Source organism: Coturnix japonica, chromosome Z (genome assembly GCF_054131305.1).
Source record: "Coturnix japonica strain WE chromosome Z, WE-NBRP24, whole genome shotgun sequence".
NCBI classification, from domain to species: Eukaryota; Metazoa; Chordata; class Aves; order Galliformes; family Phasianidae; genus Coturnix; species Coturnix japonica.
In genome coordinates this window covers 63,655,940-63,670,753 of record NC_140702.1, presented here as the reverse complement: position 1 = coordinate 63,670,753, position 14,814 = coordinate 63,655,940, and the positions used below count along the sequence as shown (strand labels likewise).

Sequence of the window (14,814 nt, the reverse complement as noted above, 5' to 3'; positions counted from 1 at the left end):
CTTTATTTTCTTTCTCCTGTAAACTTCTGGAATTCCAGTGTATTGTGATCCAACAGTCAAAAGGCTAAAATATTTTTTTATTGCTCCATTAACTTTTTAGTATTTCTCTCTGTGTTTGTGCTTAAAGCAAACTGAAATAATTCCAGTAGAGAAAGAGTAGTTTTCTCTGTGAATGTTTGTTTGTAGGTGATGTTGTGATAAAGTAATTAGCATCTGATTATTATTACTATTATTATCATTATTTTTAATTTCAAAAGTAGTAGGACTACCTACTCAATTTGCAGCATAAAATCTTTTAAGAATAACTCACCGTAAGTTAAATCCATCTTGGAGCTGTAATTCTGTTTCTTAAGTTCTTTCCAACACAGTCTTTGGGTACTGCAGTTTGGCATTGAATACGTGTGTTCTGTCATTCCTGATAATTTTTGTCATTCCTCTTTTTTTTTTTTTTTAAAATGTAGTTTGGAACAATTTGTGTAACAGCGTATTAGCGCATGTTGTTTTGTCCTTACTCTTCCTGCACTGCAGTTTTGTCAAGACAAAAAGTGGAAATATGATTCCACGCTTTATTCTGAAGGGGAAAAAAATACAAATAGAAGAATATCTGAGGTTATATATTTTCAAAATGAAAAGAAAAAGAATGAAATGGGTCTCAATCCATAAAATTCATTAAATCATTGTAATTTCAATCAGCCATTCTTCAGAAGGTTCTGATTCTGCCCTCAGTTTTTACCATGGTTCGCCTTAATGGATTGGAGTAAAATTTACAAAATCTTTTAAGGTTTGCTATGACAACTTTCAAGATTACCTTGTCTTTATTTCCTTAGGGTCATACAGCAATGCTTAATTCAGGCTGTTGGCATCCAAAAATAAAGGAAGAATTTTTGACATGTTCTAATGATGGGTGAGTATTGAAGCATATCGCTGACAATTTTTGTTGTTGCTGTTTTGGTTTTTTTTGAGAGCTTTTTTGGGATTTGTATTTTAATGTTATGCCCAATTGACTTTAAAATAATTTCTGGTATCTCATGAAAAAAGTTGGGTGAAGTTGGTTTTATGAAAATTCTTGAACAAAATTTAATGCTCACTTAAATGTCCTGGAGTATTTCTAAAGAGTAGTTCTTGTTTATAGACTCATATAAATGAATTCTCTGGGAAGATGGGAGTATTTCAGTTGGAAGTTGGAAATTTCTGTAAGTGAATATTGATAAATGTTGTTTGGCAAGTGTCAAAGAGACTGGTAAAAATGACTTTGTGGTTTTGTTCTTGATGTTTGTGCTAAGAATCAAACTACACAATGTCTCTGTGGCAATTTCATTTATCAGGAAGGTTACTGCAGCTATCAGTAGCAAGTTGATGAATGATTTTTGGACTGACATGTTAACTATTCAGTCCTCTCTGCTCCCGAGTAACAATAAGTGGGAAGACTGAACTGCTCTTTGATATATTTGCCTTGTCGATAGTAAGCTTAAGACCCCAATTGCCAATTACTTTGACTTTTCCTATTCCTCATGGGGACCAGTTTACCAGCTTTACACACAAATACATGAGCAAATGAATCCAAAAGGAAAATTCACAGTTTCCACTGAAACTTTACTGGGTGAAAATATATATATATATATGTATTGTGTGTTTTATGGAGTGATTTAATCATAAAAATACGTGCATGTTATCTATGTATTTTTTTTCCAGTGTAGAGACAAGTTGGTTTCAATAATTGAAATACTGTTTTTGTATTAGAATGTTTTAAAATGTGGTGGTTTTTTGTTTTTTTCCTCCTGGATGGTGAAAAATATATTAAAACATTATACATTTTCGAGGTCATCTAATTTTGTCCTCTGTAAACAACTGCGTAATGAATGTATAAAATATGGGTTCTATGATATTGAATTGCTGTGAATTGGAACGCCCTGGTCAAGTAAATAAAATCTGTATACACCAATGCTATACAAGGATACATAACTGCTTTTTCAGAGGCACTACATAGCTGATATTAGAGAGGTATTTTAAACCTGTTTCATTCTGTTTTGTACTGGTGACCAGTCTTTCTAGGATTTTGATGTGTCATGTGATAATTAACTACTGAGACTGATAATTTTCAACACAGGACTTAAATTTTGAAGACAGTATTTTATCTGTGGAATTCTGTAATGGCAAGTTGTAGTTTTAGGAATTTAATATGGAATGAAAGACTGGAACTAAGCAAAAATAATATAAAAGTCTGATTAGAGATGATTGTCTAATTATTGCAATGTCTAATGACCTTGAAGAAGTTAAATACTTAATACAAAGAAACACAGTAAACTGTTATTTTCAAGAATTATGTTTTGTAAATGTTCGTTAATGAATAATGCCCCTTAAAAAGTAAATTCCATTAGTAAATGGCAACAGTCGTTGATATTATATGGCATCTGAACTTCTAGTGTGCTTTCGGCAGTGAGTTTTGTTATTGCTATTACAATGATCAAATGTAGTACCTAGTGATTTTTCTGTGAGGAGGAATAGCTGCAGTAAGATTTATTTACTGTTGTAATTTAAGAGTGTATTTTTTTCTTAGCAAGGTAGGATTAGAATACTTTGGTTTCATAGCTATGAAATGTAAAGAAAGAAATGGGCAGTGCAAGAGATACCATGGTGTCTGCATGTATTCTGGAATATGGAATGTGTTGTCTTTAGGAGATTGTGTAGGCAAATTCAAAAAAGGATGAGTAGAGCCCTTAAACAGGAAGAGCAATAAGCATTCTCTTCCAACATCTCTTTACAACTGTTGTGGATAATGAGAGGCAATGAAGGAAATCAACTGCAATGATCATCACTGTCCTTGCTATCAAAGACTAAACAGTGAATTAGCTGAATCCACTTTTAGATGTAGGTAGAAGTTTAATGTTCTACAGTGACAGTAACTTCAGGAAAAATAACGTGTGCATTCTTCTGAAAATATCATGATGCTTCTGCAGTGATTTTATGTCTAGAATTGGTAGAGTTTTAATATGAGCAGGTTAACTGTTCGTAAAGTCACCTGTCATTGAGGTAGAACCCAAAACACCTTTGTATGGCTTCTGTACTTAGTGGTTTCAGGTAAGAATGTTTCAGCCAGACACTTAAAATATCTACATTTTAAATATGTATTTCTTTTCAATTTAACAAATCTGCTATAGCTGAAATTGTTACTTGGAGATAGTAGTTTTACATACTTGACTGTTTTGATTTCAGATAATTAAGAATGTTGTAGTATGATGAACTGAATGGAGGCTCTTAGGATTGCTATCATAAAAGAAATGTTTTGAAGGATGGTCTGTTTCTTGTGATTTATTCATGGCATTTAGAATGGCTTTATTTTTTTTTCTAAACAAATCCCATGAGTAGCTCTTGATGATAGTATATTCTAATTTGTTGTTATTAGGCTATTTAAAAATGTATTAAATCTTCAGACTGCAGATATATGGGTTACCAGCAGGGAGTCTCAGTGTGTTTTGTATGACTTGTTCAGGGGCACAGCGTTGAACTCAGAAAAGAGTACATAAGAAAAAAAAGTTCCTTCTTATTCCTATATAAGATAAACATCAACTGGTCAGCTTATGTACTGGAATGAGTCAGATTGTGGACCTGAGAATTATAGGGTAATTCCTAACGCTTATCTTGTTAATTTGTGTAAGCTTGTCTTCTGCTGTGATTTTTAGTAAACATGTATAACTTAGAGCAGTTCAGTTAATGGAATCACACAATCCTTAGAGTTGGAAGGGATCTTTGAAGTGCAACTTCCCTACCACAAAAAGAAACATGTACAGCTAGATCAGGTAGCCCAGGGCCTGATCCAGCTTCACCATGATGTCTCCAGGGATGGGACATCTGCCTCTTCTCTGGGCAATCTGTTCAGTATCTTATTACCCTCGTTGTAAAAGGCTTTTCCTTTATATCTAATCTAAATCTACCTTCTTTAAGCTTGAAACAGTTTCCCCTTGCTTTGTCATTGCAGACTCTACTAAGGAGTCTGTCCCCTTCTTTCCCATGTCTCTCCTTTAGAGAGTCACTGTCTGGTCACCATGGAGACTTCTTTTCTCCAAGCTGAAGATCCTCAGCTCTCTCAACCTGTCCTCATAGGAGAGGTGCTCCATTCTCTGTGGACCCACTCCAGCAGGTTCACATCTCTCCTGTACATAGGAATCTGCATCTGAATGCAGTCCTCCAGGTGAGGCTTCACCAGCACAGAATAGAGGGCATCCATCAACATGCTGGCCATACTTCTTAAGGGTACATTGCTGGCTCATGTCCAGTTTTCCATTCACCAGTACTCCCAGGAATTGTTTGGCAGGGCCATCATTTTGCATATTTCTCAGTTTATTAGCTTGATAGTTGCAGAAGGAAATGAAAAAATAGTTCTATAACTAATGTTATTTATGGCTGAATGACAGTGATTAACCTAGTGATTTAGCTAAGTAGATTTAATACTAATATATTTATTAACTAGAGTAAGTCTTGTGCGTATATAATCAGATCCATGTAGTGTTGTTTCTGGTAAATTTCCTGATGTTTCAAGTGATTGGAATAAAACCGTATAAGTGAGAGCAGGTACAGAATCTCAGTTGTCTTGTTCACAAGACTGCTGTAACGTGTCTTTAAAAGCTTTCCTTGCAGAAATGATTACTTTAACCTTCACTACCCTGCCTGTAACTTAATGTAGCAATTCACTGTTTTTAAAACATACATTCAAGGTTCTTTTTGGTATTGCTATTGACCTAATTTAAACTGTATTCTTCTGCAAGCTTTTACTCATCTTTTCACTTATGGCTATATGATACCGAGAACTTAAATTCTGGAAGATTCTGAATACCTTTTACCTGCTTTTAATTGCACGTACCTATTGCTATTCCAGAAAAGGCTGATATAAGCTTTTGGATAAATATTTTTAGTACATTCTGTGTCAATGTGTTATACATTGTCTGCTTAATAAAGTGTGTTCAACACCTTCTTTGCCTTCATTGTGCATTTACCACTTTATTCAGGCTTGTCTGGACCTTCAGTGAAGGTATGGTACAGAACTGCACTAACTTTTATAGTAACACTAAAGTCAACATTAATGCATTGTGTGGAAAAAAAAAAAAAAATTGAAAATGGGCAAAACTTAATATTACTCTACGGAGATGCCCCTGAGTGGTGTGGATTTAAAAAAAAATACCCTGTGTTTTAGACAAAACTAACATCTTGTTTATATCATTCCAAAATAGAGTTGACTTCTATGTTAAAACAACAAAGGAAGAGGAAACGGATAATACTGTTTTTATTATTTGGATTTTTTCTTATCACAAATGTGATAGATATTTCTGTACGAATAAGCAGGAGAGCTCAGTGATATTAAATGTTCCAGCAACAGGTGTTCTGTGTCCCTATTCTCATACATTCTTTCCTTCTAGAAGTACAATGGCAGCCAAACCTGAAATTTAGCAGTACTGAACTTCTGTGCTTCATTGTAGCAATCATTGCTGTAGATGCTCAACATCTGGCTCACAGTAGAAAATTCCTCTCAAGCCTTCCCTCTCTCATTCTGTAGTAAGGTAATTTTCGAACTCATTTAAGTATTCGTTTCAAAAATATCAACTGCCCGACCTCTGCAAAAAGTTGTTTAGGAATAATTTATACTTCAGGATAAACCTTTCTTCAGTTAAACAGATGAAGTTACTTCAGTGAAGAACATATCTGATGACTTTCATCCCCAACTGCCCTTTGCTTTTTATATGTTAACCAAATTCCATCATATTAATTATGTTCACATTTAGAGCAGCTGTTGTCTCATCTTCCTCCTATTACTGCCTTTTCTTTCTCTGTGTAGGTGGTAGCTATCAGTATGAGTTCTTTCATGACAATTCCTTTTAGGCATGTGTTCCTTTAGTTTGGCCCAGAACTGCATAAAGATTTGATAGTCTTTTAGAAAAGAGATTGTCGGGAGGTCTGGAACAGTGCTGTTGGGGGTGGTCAGCCGTCAGTTTCCTGCCTCTAAAACAATCAGTTGATCTTCTTCCTATAATGCCAGTATACCTTTCCTAAAATGGAAATTTGACTTCAGCCTAAAAGATCCTGTTTTACTTCATTGTCTGAGGTCTTTGACCCATAATCTTCAGAACCAGGGCAGCTTGTTCTTGTTCCTTAGGTTTTTTGTTTTTTTTTTTCTTTTTCCCCCCATAGTTTAAGGTTCACAGGAGAGAGAGTTCTGGATCTTCAAATTGCATGGCCATATGCTGTGAAGGAAAGCTCTTGTGGAAAACTAGAATTACGTAGCATTTCTCCTTTCAGTGCATTTCTTACTCTTCAAGTGACATGTTCTCTGATGATACCACTTCACATCGACAGTGTCAGCCTGACAATCTTATAATGAATCAAACCCTTATGATTGAGCTCTTTCAAGGCCTGGAATAGTTTTCTTAACAGTTGGAGAACTGAAGCTATAATATTACTGTTCTTTAATGTTATAAGTATCACTTATAGTGCATGTAGGAAAACAGAAGTGGTGTACCTTGGGGAACTGGGATGGATGATCTTTAATATTTTTATCAATAGGAAAAAAAGACTGAAAGGAAATCTGATAAATGTTTATAAATATCTAAGGGAGGTGGGAGGCAAGTGGATGAGGCCAGGCTCTTCTCAGCACTGTATAGTGATAGAGCAAGGAGTAATGCTAGACAATAATAAAAATGTATTAGCATTCTTTGCTTACCACGCAAAGGCAATAGTTTCAGTGCAGGCATTTGCTTTTCTTGTCCTAGAACGCTTAGTATTTCACTTGAAACTTGTAATGTGCAAAACTTAATGTTATATGGATAAGCTTTCCCCTTTCTGTCAAATGAAACAGACTGCAAAAGCTATTTAATTATTGCATCTTTTCTGGTGTTGGCTCATTTTGACTTGAGATAGTTAGAATAATAATTTTGATCAGCCTTGTTAGCTGATCTGAGGGGTAAATAATTTCTGGCAGGGTAAAAATGACAAGAGGCTGGAAGCTTTAAGACTTCTATCAGCTGAGCATCATATCAGATGGGGAAGGGGGCAGGAATTTGCTATTTTTAAAACTGATAGGAAGTTTCCCATCTTTTTTTGAATCATACAAAGATTTTTAAGCAAACACTTCAATTGTGATACAAGTAGATTTAACTCTAGCAATTTCCTTTCCTGTTTTCTCCCATGAAAAATTGATTATGTCTTTTATTACATGTAGATGAAATTCTTCCCTCTCAAGTATTCATGGGTTAATGTTAACCTTTAACTCAATTTAAAGGACAATTTTCTCATGAGATACACATCTTGTTTTAATGATGAGAATTCCCTGGTTATTCTAGTAATAAATGGAAGTACAATAGCCTTAGTAAAGCAAACTTAAATGTTTTTGTTTGATAATGAGAAATTAAAGTAGGGGAGACAGGAATTTATTTTGGCGCTTTTGCTTACGAAGATAAACGTGCATTCTGTCTAAGAAAATAAAATTAAATCCCCACCATTTATGTTTAAATCTGATTCAGTTTTAAAGTTATGCAGCAAATGACTAATGGTAGTTAATATCCTACAGATTGAAATTTTAGAAAAATATTTGCTTTGGATTTTTGACAGTTTGAATTGCAGGTAATTTGACTGTATGTGTAATAAAATTTTAATTTGTTCCTCTTATCAGTTTCCTCATGTTACTTAAATACATTTTTAGATAAAATCCCACTGATATTTTAAATAGAGGAGTTGTACGTAGGATAGTTTTTGTTTTTCATTACATGACTTGGAGCAGACTGAAGTTGTGTTTCTTAATAAGTACCCTTTTCAAAGGTGTGTGGTTTCAATGAGCTCCAGTTGATCTGAAATACTTTCAGTTCTAAAAATACCATTTAAGCATAATAAATTCTATTTCATAAATACAATAAAATCTCCCATACAAAGTTTTTTTTATGAGCAAAACTGCATGAGTCTGCAAGGTCATATGTGGAAAAGAATATTTTCAAAATTGGACACGTTTACTGAAATTCATGTTGGGTTAACTGTATATAAGTTCTGACTAGAAGGGTACAGAAGAATAGATGCATATCATTGTTAAAGGATGTTTTGTTTGTATTTTGCTCAGCAGTTATCAGAAAGACTGCAGCTTAGTTCTGAGTCTTGTTTCAGTAACAACAGACTAAAAAAAGAATTTGAAAGACAGTGAAAATAAAAAAATGCAGAGAAAAATGTTGATTTTGCATTTAATAGAAATCCAAGGAGCTGATTATGAGTTAGCCATTGAAGAGGGTATTAATAGACTTTGCTTCATTTAGGTTTGATTTTTTTTTTAAAATATAAATATGTAATTAAATCTTGTGACTGGAAGCCAATAACAAAGTTTGAATAGAAAAAACAACAGAGATTATGAGAAATTAAAACTGTAAACTGTTATTTTAAAACTGATGGATAAGGAAGGAATGAAATATCTTTTTTACAGTTTGTCATCTTCACATCAAAATTGATGAATCAAATTTATCTTTTAATTAGCAAATAAACCAGTGAACTCAAAAAACATTGGATAAGAAACCTGGAGTTGGGATACAAGTGTAGTTTGAGGGATTTAAAAAATAAATATTGTATCAACTCATACGTATGATTTAATTACTTATGGATAAGCATTTGGGCCTTGAGCTCTGAATATCTGTAGTTCAACTTTTTGAGGCCTTGCAGAAGTCCATACAGGAACCTTTTGATTGTAGCAGACCTGCCCACATGCAAATTCTGGTGCCAAACAGACCCACTGGCTTTCTTTGTAGTATGTTAATGAAAATGCTGTTTTGGTTGTATGTTCTCTCTCTGCAAAATCAGTCTCCCTACACAGTGTTACTAAACAATTCCTCATTGACTTTTTACTTTTTTTTTTTTTTTTTTTCCTTCTTGCCATTTCCAAATAATTCCCATTTTGATTGCTTCACAGTCCCTTTATGGCATTAGCGTTAATTTCTAAGCTGATTTTATCATTCATTTTTCACTGATAATTTCTCCTGGGAGGGATTGTTTTTGATTTAGAAACCTTTTGCTTTTTTTTTCTTGAAATGTTTCCCTAACTGTCATTTGTGAAATCTTCAGTTCACCAGGACAGAAAATATCTGATTAAGGAGCAAAACTGAGTAGTATCTATGATAATGAAAACTTCTTAAATGGAAGTTTACACTTCAGATATATATTCATTGGTGGCATGATTTAAAACTCACCCACAAACATTTCAGTCTTCAGCGATTGAACTTCTGGTGAGATAAGATGCAGATCTTCTTTTGTTATCATAAGCTTACTAGTTCATATACATTCTTTCCTTCAAAATAAATAATTTACTTATACTCATTTGTAGTTCTTTTTGTTGTGCAACTCACATGAACGAAATGAATATTTAATCATATTACGGGTGCAGAGATGTCTTCTCTTTTTTTAATGGAATGCACAAAAGAATTAATTGTCCGATTATTGTCAACTTTTTTATTTTAAACTTCAGTGAATAACCTGAACAGAGGTTTTCTGTGGCTAAAGTTCTAGATCTGTTTCAAGGGGTTTTTTTGTTTTGTTTTGTTTTTTTAATGTCTTCTTTATAATTATGGTGATAATTTTATTCTATATCTGCAAGTTCATTATTTGTTACAACATGTCTGTAATATTTCCTTTGGAATTTACTGTTTTGTTAATTTTTAAGGTCATTGGACAAGTGTGGTGCAACTATAAAATGTGGTGTTATAGTTATCAAACCTAAATTAAAATTGCTATTTAAAGCAGTGCATTTCTAGACAGACTAACTAAAACAACTAGAGTGCATTCATGCAGAACATGACCAGGGATTGCTTGCCGTTAAAACTTCTCAAAGTAGGCAAAGGATGTCTTATGTACTTTGTAACTTATGTTTAATTACATGAGGACTAGCCATCCAGTATTGCCATTGCCTTTATTGACTATAGAATGACTAATTGTTGAGCTGACCGCATATATTTAGAAGGATCTAGGTGATATTACTAGACTCCTGAGGAACTGTACATGAAAAGCAACAGAATTATTGCTTGATTTCAGAGCTTTTGATATTTTGGGGAAAACTGACAAGTAGCTATTTTAGTTCTAAATGACACTAATATTTTATCTTCTGGTAAGGGTAATTGTAGAATTAGTGGACTGAATTTTGTAAGTATTAACATTTTCCAAAAACAGAAGAGTAGTGGTTTGTTCTGAAGACCCACCTCATCAGTTTGATATCAAATGAATAGTTTAGCATAGAAGCAACCAGGTGATAATACCTTAGGCACTGCCATTTAGATTTTCAAGTATATATATATAACTGTTATGTAGTTGTTCAGAATCCATATAAGCTAAATACTTAACAGGTTTCTTAATTGTATCATTCTTTCTAAGCCTTTGTGATTTGAGTGAAAGTTGAAACACTTGTGCTGACCATTTAGAATGATCTTGGGAAAACATGAAATATTCAAGGCATCCAAGAGCAACAAAGCTGTGGTAGATCTGCCTACTATGAAGATACTTGTAATTAAATGAAATAAAATATTCCATGCGTATTCAGTGCAATAAAGTAAGAAGAATTTAAGATGGTGAGACCCACGAGCCCAGCCCAACTGGCACTGCCTCCCAGCTCCAGCCCTGTTCACCTGCAGCTCTGCCCACCAAGCAGCCTGGCCTGGGGTGCACACCCACCACTCCACAGCAGCCAAACATGGGTGTGTGATGAGTGCAGCTTGAGCTACAGCCAGGTGTAAGGAGGGTGCAGGGGGCAATGCTGCTCAACTCACAGCAAAGAGTTGTGTGTGTTTTGGGTCATTAGCTGAATGCAGCCCTGTGAGCAGCAGAAGATACACAGCCTTGCTTTCTGTTTTGATAAAGGAAGCTGAGAACAGGGTTCAAGATTGCTGGACAATAATCCTCATTTTTTGGTCTATTTGCAACTCCAGTTTCAGTCAATACATGACCTGGTATTTTTAAATGGAAGGTATAGAGTTGCAATCAGAAATTCAGCTCAAAAATCTTTTGTAAACCCCACCTTACCAAAGAACATCCCTTCCTTCACAGTCAAACCTTATTCATGTCATTGGTTTTTGGCATCACGCTCGTTGGGGACCAGCTGTTTTCAAGTACCAGAGGAGTAAAATTTCATCAAGAGTCTCTGGGACAGCACACTGAGAAATCACTAAAAATTGCAGCCGCTGACATGGAACTGGGGATTGATGCATTAGTTTCACAAAAACAAGGTCACATATCCCACTTTTTTTGTTTGTTTAGTTGTTTAAAAAATATTGAAGATCAAAATAAGTTCTGTTACTTATGGACAATAACGGTGGATGCGAGCACAGTGAGGCGATGGGTGTTGGGGTTCAGCAGTGGCAACACTGACAATGGGTTACCTCCACTGATGCAGAGTTTTAGGAGCATGGCATGTAGGGTTCATTGCTGGCAAAAATGCATAGCTAACCGTGGTAGCTGTGCTGCAAAGTAGTGCTTTGTAGCTGAGAATTCACTCTATCAAATAGTGTTCTTGTGTTTGTTATATCATCAGTTGTAGTTTTCGTGGAAATAAATAGGAGGCATTACTTTTGGAGCAACCTTTATGTACGCAGCCCAAGACAATTCCTGTTTGCTTAGTGTGGCTCAGACAACACAGAAGGTTTGGACATCCGTGGAACTTTACAGATATTTGAGATGCCCTGCGTACTATTGAGGTATTTCTTAAATACCCATGTTAAATTAGTGTGCAGAATATCAAAAACCTTATTCTGAGAAGTTGCATGAGACAAAAATAAAGCAGAATTGACATTCCTGGAAATCAAATTAAATAGGAAGATTTGTACGTTCAGCATACCTAGTCTCACAGGGCTGGTTTGTTTTTATTTTTATTTCAACCATACCAATCCAGCTGTTTCAAATAATGAGACTTACAAATTACATGTTTCAATTCTATTAAGTTTTGGTGACTTTTTTCCTTATTCCTGTCTCTGGAACAGCTTAAGTTCTCATCCTTTGGCATACAGTTGTGGTGACTTGTCAGGAAAAGGGAGCGTTATGGTTGTGTTGGGGTACATTCTGTTGCTCTTGTGAAAATCTCATCGGATTTGTCAAAGGTAAAAGTATTTGGAAAGATCGCCTCCAGAGATTTGTTTGTAATGTAGGAATGCTTTCATCAAGAGATTGCCGCTACCTTGCATATGTCTAATAACGCACTCTGCACTGGCACAGCAGATTGCTTGATGTCTTGATATGTGTAAAGGTGTGAAGTCCACTCCAAATATGTGAGGATGGCTTTTCCTGGATTAACTTATCTATTTATAGGCACATTCAGCACAGAGCTGATTAAGAAAGCACAGCAAATGAGCAGGCCTGGTTAAGAGGAGTTTGAATAATGACTGTGCTGGCCCTTGCTGAAAGCTGTATGTTTACAAAAGGGTTAGCAAAGCTATTTTCGTCTTTATAAACTATGTACGTTTATATTACTATTTTTCTGAAGTTTTCCTTGATTAAAATGTTAGCTGCTGCAATAAAAAATGCAGTCACTTATAAGAGCTTGCATTTGAGAGCTTTTTCAACACACATTTTTACTACATAAAAAGCGTTCAGTTTCAGATGGTTTATCTGTCGTAACAACTGAAGATTTAAAATGGGATAAAAAGTTCTTTCTGCAGAACAGAAAAAATAGGGACCAGAACATGTTACTTGAAATTGTGTTTTTTCTTCTATTTATTTAATTAAGTCTTGCTGTTGTATAGAATCTGTGGAAGTGTGGTTCATACTTAATCCCAAGGTCCTATGGAATAGTTTTTATTTTAAAATCCAGGTGTCCATGTGCACATACATGTATATATATATGCATGCAGACACAACTCTAATTTCCATGTTGCATAGTTGAAGTGGAGTTGATGTTTCTGCTCATGTAAATACATTTTGTTGTTGTTGTTGAAGGCTCAGTTTTTTGTATAAGCATTTTACTTTGGTCTTCTGACTTCAAGATTCTGCTTCTAATCTGGTTTTGTGATTCCAAGACTAGATCAGTATATTTTTCTGTCAACGCTGAACTTCGGATTTCATGTTATCCACAGCTTCCAGCATCTTATGCAGAGCAGTGTAGGCACATTCTGTCTGATAATGTAAGTCAGAGAAATTCACACAGGAGAAGCTAGGAAATCTGCAGATGGACCATAGATTAAGATTTGTAGTTCCTTTGATAGTTTGGTATACGCAGATCTGGTGTGCTTAAACACAGTGAAATTATTAAGAATGTGAAGTTGTTCATGTGCTGTAAGAGGTGACATGAAAACACTCTCCCCACCTTCCATTTGGAAATAAAAGTGATCTTGTAAACTTTGTTTACAACTTAACAGCATTTCACCAAAAGGCTGTTTAGAAGTGTCAGGTAAAGTTTAAAGTTACGTTTCTGACACTGACTTGTCAGCAGCAGCTATGTTTAATTTCAAGCAAGATGGTCCATGATTTTCAGTTGTGGGATCTGAATTGGATCTTAGGAACTTCTATCTTTGGGCTCTATGCAAACAACATTGGCTTGTGAGTTTAAGCAATTGGCCACAGAAAAAAAGGAAGAGCAGATCTCAGTTAATTCTAAAACGTTTGTTACGTTTCTACAAAAGTGAGTGTGTTAGGACACATTTCAACTAGCGACTGAACCTGTTTGTATCCAGTAGCGAGGGCTCTTTTGCTTCAAGAGAAAATGTATTTGGATTTCAAACATAAAAGTATACAGCAGTTAGAGACTGAGTTCCAGAAATTGCTTATTTTTGGACAGTATTAATTGCTACATTTGTCGTAGTAGAAAGGAAGTAAACGTAAAACATTCTGAAGTTGTGTGCAATTAAAAAGGAAATACAGATTTATCTGCTTTCCTAGGTAAAATGAAGTTTAGAGCTGAGCATTTGCACTAGCAGCAAAATTAATGAGTAGGGATCTATGCCTAGCTGAAAATGGAGTCGACAGTTTTCTTCTTTGTTGATTGGCCTCTGTAGTAGCACATTCATGGAGTTAAGCTCTCACTGCAGTGGAGTATCCAAATAGGTGTAGGGAATGCAAGAATATTCATATGAATTCTATAAAACTATTTTTGAGTTGCTTGGAGTCTCAAAGTAAGATAGGCTGAAAAAGACATTTGGATTTGATCAATTCTAGATGCTCAGGCAGTACGCGGCTGTGTAGTAAATGAAAAGGTGAATTTCTAAACAGATGGAAACTTCAGGGCACAAGGCAGACAGAAAATCAGAGCACTGCAAAGGAATATTTTGAAAGTCTACAGATACTAGTGTTTTACCTCCTTGGGCTCTGAAACAAGTCTCTACTCTGGTCATCTCTGTTTAAGGAAAGAAAAGCTTGCTAAAAATGTTTTCCAGGTTGTTTATCTCTTGCCTTTAGTATTTTAATATGCACATATTTCCAACTCCAGCAAAACAGTAATAAATAATTTCCCCCCAGATGGAGAATGTTATTGATAAAGAATAATTCCCCTGGTTTTCATCCTCAGAAGTAATAGAATCTTGTGATTTTTTGTCTGCTAACTTTCTGCTTTAGACATTCAGCCTTATAAAAAGGGTGGAAAAGAATGTAGGGGTTTTTGAAGAGCTTCAGTATTGTGATGTGAGCAGAGGACAATGATGACTATGAAAAAACTGGCTGTGTATGTTATCCATGTTACCCAGTCTGACATGGGGCAGTACTGATTAGATCTATGGTAAAGAAATACACAGCTTCTCTACAAAATTTGCTGCCTTCCTTTGATTTTTTATGATGAGGATTTTTCGTGTATTTCAGATAGCACAATAAATGCAGAGGTTTGTATTTACT

General features: G+C 35.0%; 1 protein-coding gene across 2 annotated transcripts in view; it reads left to right on the top strand.

Moving 5' to 3' along the window:
• The window catches only part of WDR70 (WD repeat domain 70), a 122,357-nt gene that overhangs the window by 40,608 nt on the left and 66,935 nt on the right, over window positions 1–14,814 (top strand). For both annotated transcript variants that reach the window (XM_015848477.3, XM_015848476.3), the window contains one exon: window positions 828–904. In XM_015848477.3, coding sequence (XP_015703963.3) covers window positions 828–904 — 77 coding nt within the window. The remainder of the gene's footprint in view (window positions 1–827; window positions 905–14,814) is intronic.